Source organism: Aphis gossypii, chromosome 3, assembly GCF_020184175.1.
Source record: "Aphis gossypii isolate Hap1 chromosome 3, ASM2018417v2, whole genome shotgun sequence".
Classification (NCBI taxonomy): domain Eukaryota; kingdom Metazoa; phylum Arthropoda; class Insecta; order Hemiptera; family Aphididae; genus Aphis; species Aphis gossypii.
Genome location: NC_065532.1, coordinates 52,884,881 through 52,895,224, shown reverse-complemented (window position 1 = coordinate 52,895,224; position 10,344 = coordinate 52,884,881). Strand labels below are relative to the sequence as shown.

At 25.5% G+C, this 10,344-nt stretch overlaps 1 protein-coding gene across 1 annotated transcript; it reads left to right on the top strand.

Annotated features, from left to right (window-relative positions):
- The first annotated feature begins 3,287 nt into the window (after positions 1-3,287).
- Positions 3,288-9,361, top strand: LOC114119562 (fatty acyl-CoA reductase wat-like). Its single transcript, XM_027981147.2, has 8 exons — positions 3,288-3,547; positions 3,892-4,140; positions 5,170-5,297; positions 5,380-5,489; positions 5,662-5,851; positions 5,929-6,189; positions 6,462-6,719; positions 6,789-9,361. Exons 1-8 carry the CDS (start codon positions 3,365-3,367, stop codon positions 6,874-6,876), a joined length of 1,467 nt encoding a protein of 488 aa, XP_027836948.2. The 5' UTR covers positions 3,288-3,364; the 3' UTR covers positions 6,877-9,361.
- Positions 9,362-10,344: the final 983 nt, after the last annotated feature.

Sequence of the window (10,344 nt, the reverse complement as noted above, 5' to 3'; positions counted from 1 at the left end):
AAAAATAAAAATAAAAAACATTTTGATATTGTTAAATTGTATTATTTGGTGCTTTAACTTAAATCATGTATCTTTATTTCTAAATAATAAATAACTATTAAATTCGATAATCGACGTTATTAAGTTGTACATTTAAATACTTATAATATAATATAAAAAGACTTAGCATGGGATGGAATTAGTATATCCATTAAAAAATCCGGGACGGAACAAGTATATCTTTAAATTCAATTTTTATATTTAAGACGGAATTCGGATGCAGCCTTGGTGATTGATATGTAATAGATAAAGTTTGATTAATTTTAATAATTTTGAATATTTCTGTAAACCAACTTGGGAACTATCCAATTTTTAAATACACCTTTATATGTACAACGTACTATGTGCGAATGCAATCAACAATGTTTAATTTATTTTTTCTGTTAATAATTGTACGTGTTTTTATTTTTATGGACGTTGGAACTGCTTCAGCTTGCACAGGTAACACATCTATTATTTTATATTGTGTATTATAGTACTCATTATCAATGAAGGTAAAATGGAAATCCAATCATGAGAGCCTCGTGCAGTAAACTCTGTACATATATTTATTTCAACGCATACAGCTGAAACATTCTAAAATACTTACACTCTTTCACGGTGCTATATGTCGAATATTTGTGTTACTATTTATACTTTTTTTCAATGTAACGAATATTCTATTATAAAATTATTTTCTATTTTCAAGCTATAATAGTTTTAGTGAGGGTTTAAGTAGTATTTTTCACGTTGCTTTTTAATCTTCTTTAGAAGTTTTTGATTTTGATGCTATAGCCCATGCAAATTCCTAAAAAAGCCTATGCCACATAGAATATATTTGTAACTTATATTTTTTGGGGATATAGTAAAATTTCACTTAAATCAATTTATTCAGAAAAAAACGGAGGTTAAATTACAAAATATTCATATAAAAATATGTTTTTACGTATTAATAATAAAAAAAATATATATCATAATTTCAGTAAAATCTAAATTTACTTATTTGAAATTTCCACTCAAAAAATGTAATACAAAGTTTCGTATAAATTCTTATTATAGTTATCATTTAAAAATATTAAACAAACATACATAGACACAACTTTTTTTTTTTTAAGAAATATTAAAGATCAAATATTGACAGTAATAAAAAAATAGATATATTTTAGAGTTCAATTTATATGGCTATAACATTAAAATTAAAAGCAAGGTTCCTTATGAGTAGCTAATAGTTAAACCAAATATCTAAAAATTTATAAACTTGAATTTTTTTTAAATATTTGAAGTTTAAATTTGGATGAAATTCGATGTTTAAACGAAGTTTATCAATTTTAATTATTTTTTATAAAGATTTAAAACGTTTAGGTATAATACTATGTTTTATATACACAAAATGAAATTTTCAAAATATTCAGATAATTTATAAACAAAAAAAAAAAAAAGTAGTGGTATCACTATTTTTAGTGACTGTTCCTAATTTTTAGTAGGTATCAGTGAAGTATCATTGTTAAAATATTATAGATACCAGCACTATTATTTAGTAATATTTACTTTAATCTCAGCTAAGATTTTGAAAAATAAACAGATTGGGTGTGTCTACTACAAATACGTCTATTATAATATTATACAGTTTTACCAGAGGTGAATTTTCCGGGTATGCTTAGCATACATATAAATACAAATTTCTACATTGTTTATCAATTATCAATTATATTTTTAATTAATATTAATAATTAAATAGAACTATAAATTATAATACATTATGATAAATGAGCATATCCATACTCCAGAGTCGGCATTTACCTACATTATCTTACCATTTAACCTATTTGACCCTATTAAGTATGACCTATTAGTAACCTATTCAATTATTTATTTTAATATAAATGTCCATTATTTTATGATATTTAATTACATAATATTTTACATATTACCTATTGCTATTTCAATTATAAGTGTGGTGATAAATAATAATTAATTTAGAGCACGGATTTTTATGCATTTACGTGTTTTTTTTAACAATTCGAAAAATTGCTAGGTAAGCTACAAATTTGAATCAAAGTCAGTAAATTCAAAATATAAAGTTTTATTTTGCGTATTTTTGCATATTTTGTAATTTTTCGACATGTACTATATATTTCTGTATTTTATCATTTTTTATTACATATTTACGATTTTTTATTGCATACCTATATACGATTTTTAATACATAATATATAATATATAATATTTTGCTTATTTTAATTAAAATAACCTAGGTATTTATAGTTATATTTTTAGTCCATGTAATTTGATGAAGTCGTTTTATTAAGTCGTTATCTTATTTGACACCTACTAGGATAAGTAGTAATGTAGTAATGTGTTATTGAGTAAGTTTTCGTGAACCGTAAATAAAAGAATTTTTTTTAATGGATTTTTTCTGTATAATTTTTTTTTTATGGGGCATATTTCTACAAAATAAGAGCATAAATGCATATTTTTTAGTACATGTTTTTGAGGTTCTTATGCATATAAATCCGGGTGGCTTTAATAATTATGTATAATTATTGTTTATTTTTTAATGCTATCAAATTCCACCAATTGTTATACAGATGCAATTCAACCATATTCGAATGTATATTGATTTTGAATAAGCTATACATGCTGCTGCAAGTATTGTATAGATTCCTATTTAAGTATAGGTTAAAGATTTTACCTAGGACAAAGTTGGTACCTACAGAAAAATTCAACAACTGTGGAAGAATTCTAAAAAAAATTGATTGAATTGAGTTTGTGAGACAATTATCATTCAAATTTTTACTTTTTTCAATAAAGTTCTAATAAGTTGTAAATTATAAATTATAACATAATATGAATAACTAATTAATTAATTAATTAATTACAATACTAATAAATAGTTAATATAAAATGTAAAAAGATTTAAATATCGATATTTTTAACAATACCAATATTATAACAGTAATGTAACAGTCTTAAGTCTAATATTATATTTTCTAGTAACCATAATGTGTGTTAAATAGTTGTACACTTACAACTATTTATATCGTTACTCAATTACGTAAGATTTTATTTTTAATGTTATTTTACATAAATTATGTGATTATCTATATAAAGTGCTATGAAAAAGCACATCACAACCTAATGTTTATGATCTTTGTTGTCCTCCAATCAAACTTGTCGGTATGACATGTTTTGTGGTGGGGATTCATTAGAGTCAAATTTCGCATAAATTAACAACCACATAAGAATTAATTTATCTACTGAGTGTACAGTGTATACTCTAAGGCGTGACTGTAGTATAACATTTTTATTGTTGTGGTATTTGATTAAACTAGAAAAAAAAGCTGAAATGAGTATACCTGAAACGTTTAAGAACGGGACAATTTTTGTTACTGGTTGTACAGGGTTTATGGGAAAAGTACTAACGGAAAAATTGCTTAGGTCATGTGATGTGAAGAACATTGCAGTTCTTGTTAGAGGTAAAAATGGATTGGACGCCAGTCAAAGAGCTGGAGATATCTTTAAGCAATCTGTGAGTAGATTTTTGTTCTTAATAATAATTATGATTATAGTTGATAAATTGAATATTTTATTATTATCAGATTTATTATCGGTGTGTATCCCGGTTACAAAAGATAAACTAAATTTATTTCGTTCAAAAATATTTTCAATTACTAAATACGATAATCGTATTTGTTTCTTGTTTTCCAGTAAAATTTAAGCTCATTTTATAAAAATAACAGTAACAAGTAATAACAGTAAATAATTTATTGCACACATTTTATTTTTATTAACATATTTTCTAACAAAAGCATTTTTAAAATGACTAACATTACAGCTTTGTATTTTATCATTGATTTGTGTATGTGTTTTAAGTTATTTGATCGCCTTAGAAGTGAAAAACCCGAATTTATGACAAAAATAAAAATAATTGATGGAAATTTAGAAGAACAATCATTGAAAATTTCAACAGACAATCGTGATTGGTTGATCAAAAATGTGAATTTTGTTTTTCATTGTGCTGCTACAGTCAAATTAAATGAACCTCTTAAAGTGGCAACACGAATAAACATTCAAGGAACAGAAAATGTAGTAACACTAGCAACAAATATAATTAACCTCAAGGTAATAGAAAATATTAATAGATCATTAATTATAATTATTATAAAAAAGTTGAATTATAGGTAAAATATTTTCAAAATGGTTTTTTGTTAATTTAAGAAATATTCAATTCAAACTAATTAATATAATAAATGAATACCTAGTATAGGCATTAGAAAAAGGGACGAAAAAAAAAGAAAAATAATATTAAAATTGCATTTTACAAAACATTTTTTTTCTTTTTCTTCTCCCATTGCATTTTGATGCGTTAAAAATAGTTTTCAACAATAGTAGAAGTATCTGGTAGTAATTTGAATCAAATTGATACTTTTTAGAGTCAAAATTAAAACAAATTTTTTTTAGTAATCCGGAAAAAAATTTAAAAAAACAGGAATTTTTATGCATATCCAATTTTAGATAAAAACACCTTTTTTATAAAGTAACTCGAAAACAAATAACTATTGGTGGAAATCGTGGAGAGTGTTTTTGCGGGGACTAACCCCCCCCAGAAATTATAGGTACGGCTGCTCTAGTACAGTAGTGCATATAGGTGTAATGAGCATATATGCTCAGCCCCCCTCCCCTGTAATTTCATCAAATTTCTAAGCCGTAGACACTTAAATTTTTTGAGAAGCTTTAATAATAATCAGAATTGTCTTTTGTATCAAGTTATATAATATTGAATTAAAATTAAACCACACATTACACCGAGTGACCTACTCGACCCTTAATTTACAACAAAGTGGTACCCAATTGCCTACAGTAGAGGTACAGTACAGTAGAGCGTTATCCATTAGCCCAGCGGTTCTCAACCTTTTTATATTCGCACACTACCTGCACAGTTTGAAAATTTTACGTACCACCTGACAATTTTTTTGTTTATTGATAATGTATACGTTTATGTTTTTTTTTATAAAAAAAAAAGATTTTAGATTTTGTGATTTTCTATGCGTACCACAAGTTGAGAAGTGCTGCACTAGCTCACATTTTCATTATTCATACTATTATTATGGAACGTAATTTTGATTCTTAATATACCATTTTTTTTTTTAGGGTTTTGTGTACGTATCTTCAGCTTATTCACACTATCCGAGAAATGAAATTAAAGAAGAATTATATCCCCTTTCGATAACAGCTAAAGAATTAAAACAATTAATTATATTAGATGGAAAAGTTGACAGGTAAATATATAATTGTACTTATTATTTTTTACTATTTTTATTTTCCTAGTTTTTAATTTACATAATATTCCGTGATAAATAGGCTTTTAGTAGATTGGCCTAATACATACACTTTATCTAAAGCTATCACCGAAAATATGATACTAACAAACGAAAACCAATTACCGATTTCAATATTTCGTCCTTCAATTAGTAAGCATTTCATATTTATAGTTTGAAAATATTAGACTTATAAAAATGTTTTGTTTAATTTTAATTGTTATTAATATTTTGAACTAGTTAATAGTTTATTTTATTTGTTAATAATTTATATATTTTGTTCCAAATGAGTAATCAAAGACATTAAAACTACGATATAATATAGTAGGTTGCACAACATCTGAACCAGAACCATATTGGTTGGATAATTTACAAGGATTATCTGCTGTAGTTACTTCAGTCATCGTTGGATTTTTAAGATCACTGCCAATGTCCATGAATAAAAAAACAGATATTGTCCCAGTTGATTACACAGTTAATGCACTAATTAGTGTAATGTGGGATACGGTAAACAGGTACAATATTTAAATATTATATTTTACATTTATACATATACATCGAAATCATTTTTATTTTATTATATTTGCTGTAGATATAAAAATAGTAACGAAAGAAATAAGCAACCAAAAATTTACAATTTCGTGTTTAGTGTTGACAAACCAATATATTGGGGAAAGTTCTTCGATTATATTTATGAAATTTATTATCAAGTGCCTCCGTTAAATACAATGTGGTATATATGTTGTGTATTTTCTGATAATCGTTGGATCGTTGCTATTATGGGATTTTTATTACACAAAATACCTGCTGCGCTTTTAGATTTGTCATTATTGATTTGTGGTAAAAATCCAAAGTAAGTAATGTGTCTAATAAATAATAATATTAGCGTCTGAAGTTAGGATTTTCGTTAACAATGGTGTATATTCTATAATGATTGTAATCTAATTCTATTATAATTTATAATATAATAGTGATTTTTAATTGATTAATATTTTAAATAATTTTTAATTCTGGCGATTTTGTTTAGATCAGACTTATTAGTACTTATTATTTCGAGTAATTTCTCATTACAAAAAAATTTAAAACTTTTTAACTTTATAACTATGGTTATATTAATACTTTCAGAATGTTGAAAATGTATGCAAAAAGAGAAAAAATGACGGTATTGTTTAAACCGTTTTCAACCGTCGAATGGAAATTTGATAATAGTAATACTCGAGAACTATGGACGTTACTAAGTCAAGATGATCGCAAGACGTTTTGGTTCAGTTTCGAACAATTTGATTGGAAATCTTATGTACAAGGTTTCGTTTTTGGGATTAGGAAACATATTCTAAAAGAAGACTTAAATAATGTAACAAAAGCGTTATCAAAAAATAAAAAGTATATAGAATTTTTTATTTTGAACTTACGATTATATTGTTATTACGTGTATCTTATTTTTTTTTTCAGGTTATTTTGGTTGCATCAGTTGTGCATTTGTTTTGTTATTTACATCGCACTTCATGTATGTTGGGTGTTTGTTGAACTACTAATGTAGACTTAAAAATAATGCTCTATAATATGAATAACAACTTCCCTCGTGGTTGCTATTGTTATTCTTTTTCTTCTTATTATTGTTATAGAAGCCACAACAACATAGATTATTGGCTTATGATAGTTAAAATATATTTATATGGCGAACAAGTTTAGTATGTAAGTATGTTTTACAGTTTTAACTGTGAAAAGACAAGGGAGACAGTTTTACAATGTGAAATTACAAAAAATAAAATAAATAAAAGGTAATTCAATTAAGTTGTATGATTTAGTTAGTTCTAAGAAGTTGAATATTTTATCGATGTTTTCTGGATCGGGGCCAAGTGTTTCATGGTGACAGTCGAGTATCTTGAGGTCAGTTCTAATATGTCGCTGTATTTATGACAAAAGCAGATGATATGATTTACCGAGAGTATCTCACCCCCTAAAGCACGAATCCGTATGTTTTACCTTTTTGGGAAATACGCTTCCGTTTTATTTTTATCATTAAATAGATTGTCAAAATGATTCAAAAAATCACACGATTACTATTATTATTATTATTATTCAGAATTGATATACTTGTTTTCCTTTGTATGATATGCTGTCCGAAGTTGCTGCTCAGAAATGATCTGTTAATACCACAAACTTATTTACTCAATTCTACATGACATGATTTATAGATAAATAATAATAATACATGTATACATTATGATTTATGACGTAATATTATAATAACTAACTATACAGCTTAGTATCTCTTCATTTTCTTTTTTTTTTTTTTAATATAACTAACATAAATTTAATTTTTAACAATTTTACTTATTATCGATCATTTTTTTTAATTAATTTTTTAACTTTTTGTAAACTACAAATTACATATAATAAAAAGCCATGATAAATTTTGTAAGCGATTAAAACGCATACAAATTAATTTGTAGGTATCGGCCAAATAAAAGTTATAATGCTCCCTATAACGTGACCTTAAATTGTATTATTGATCAAATTTAATTTTGACATGGCTGTATAATGTGCATGGTGCTCAATTTCTTTCTGAGCAAAGGCCGCACTTCACAAAGACTTAATACCATTTCACTTTCTTCACGGCTACACATAATCATTCCATACAGTCATCGTTCATTACAACTGTCTCATCGTATTCGTTCGTGACGTATACCTACATGATGTATTTTCTCCTTTTAGTCTCCACCATGACTGCACTAGAACATACAAACAAAATATTATATAAGACGTATATCAGTATAATCAGTATACAACGTATAATATTGCAATGCGTATTTGTATTATATTTTTATTTAAAATATCCAATATAATCATTACAGCCGTCGTGGTTAAATATTTTATTCAGTCGATACAATAAAATTTACTCATAATTTTAGCACATATTACAATACGCATGACCGGATTTCGAAGAGTGGAGGCCTCGGGGCATCAAAGAAGTGGGGACCCCCTAACCCTAAGTTATTTTCCAAATAAAATGAACAATTTTTGTTCAAAGTATATTCAAGGTTATATGCAAACATGGCAACTTTCGACGGGACGGCGGGGTGACAGTGCATTTGTAATTTGAAAGATTTTTTTTCCGAAGTCACTACTGTGGAGACCCAGAGGCTGTCGCCCCGCTTTCCCTTCCCTAAATCTGGGCCTGCTAATATTTATATATCTATATTGTATAGTAATATAATTTAAAAGTATATAAGTTTTACAAATTATTATTTACTTAGATTCTATTGTAGATATTATGTATACACTGTATGTTTTACTTAATTTATAAAATTGATTGTTAATGTTTGTTATTATACCATACACATAGAGTGCTAATAGATCATGCAGAATAAATTGGACTAATATTCTATAAACACACATTGTCTTTGACCTTGGTTGGGATTCAAATTCATTATCGGTAGAATATTTCAACAACCTTAATTCGCTAGTTTTCTTCGTATCGAGCAACCAACCCTTTAAGTAAATTGTCTAATGGTTTTAAAGTTGATAAATGATAATAAATTGAATTCAACAGTTGGTTACAACTTTTAACGCGAACAAACATAATATTAATATTATACGAGTGATATAGGACAGTATTATAATATTACCGTGGGTAAGTATGCATTCGCTGTGTATGGTTTGATTTATAAACAGAGTACGAGGTTGTGTGATCGAAATGATAGAACACGGTATACTAACAAAAAGACAGAATGTCTTTATCAACAATCGTGAGCAAACATATTATTATAGTGCACAATAATTATCTAAAGATTTGATACACACATCGATGTCTGTGACTCTGTGTTATTTGGACAATTTTTCAGAATGTAAATGAACAGGTACTTGTATGTTACATAACGCACAACACACAAGACAGGGCGAAAAGTGGTATTAAATTCTTTTTTACATCAAAGAGAAATCTTAAAAACCCTATCATAATGTATACCTTAAACTTTCTTGAAAATCATTGCTTTAAATTATATGTAATGCTGCTTTAAGCGTTCGATACACATTGTCATGAAGTCTAGTCAAACTTACTTAGATATTATATCATTTAACCAATTTTTTATTTAATATTATATGTATATAATGCAAATTAATATAAGTTAAGCGCTTCGTCAGTAGCTCATATTTAAATTTTTAAATATTAAAATAGAATACTTTATTAAATACTTAATTTGGTCATTATTGGTGAATTTATAAAATAATTATTTCCTCCACTAAAATATTCAGACATTTTGAATTTTAATAAACGTTTCATTTATTCATAAAATAATACATTTTAATTTACCAATTCGTAATTATAGGTATATAAATAAAAATTCTAGATGATTAATGAATCTTTGAATATTTAACATGTATTTTTATGACTTATAAAATATATCTATTTAATGTGTAACTTATTTTTATCTGTAGTTCATAGAATTTTATTTATTTCAGTAAAAACAAATCCAATATAAGTTAGGTTATACAATATTTGATGTTTATACAAATCTACTCAAAAAAAAAAAAATACTTAAGATATTATTACATTTATAGATTTATTAAGAATTTAATTGTAATAGAGATCTTGTCTTTTTTTTATTTAACTACTCCGGTACCTAAGTTTATTTAAACAATTATTATGATATATTTTAAAAATATTTACTAGATAGATATCATGTGATAATATAATGTTATATAGGTACAAAACTACATTATCTATCCAGTTTTAATTTAGTAATATTTTATATTAAATTAAATATTTTTAGTAAAAACTATAAAATGTTCACATGTAATTTTCTTTTTTTTTTTTTAATTTTCATCAAAATTGTTCTCATTTTATATTATTTTTACTGTTGATTATTAAAATTCAAAGCTAACAATGTTAAAAATAATCTGATAACATTTTTCATTGGAGTATTTTTAAATTATTAATTTCAATCAAAATTATTATTATTTTACCAACGTGTATATACTATGCAAGATGAATATTTGACCTACA

Bases quoted from the DNA above. Each gene is read 5' to 3' on its own strand.
- LOC114119562 (XM_027981147.2), top strand. From the start codon at position 3,365: ATGAGTATACCTGAAACGTTTAAGAACGGGACAATTTTTGTTACTGGT. The intron at 3,548-3,891 runs GTGAGTAGATTT...ATGTGTTTTAAG, and splicing joins GAGATATCTTTAAGCAATCT to TTATTTGATCGCCTTAGAAG. The intron at 6,190-6,461 runs GTAAGTAATGTG...TAATACTTTCAG, and splicing joins ATTTGTGGTAAAAATCCAAA to AATGTTGAAAATGTATGCAA.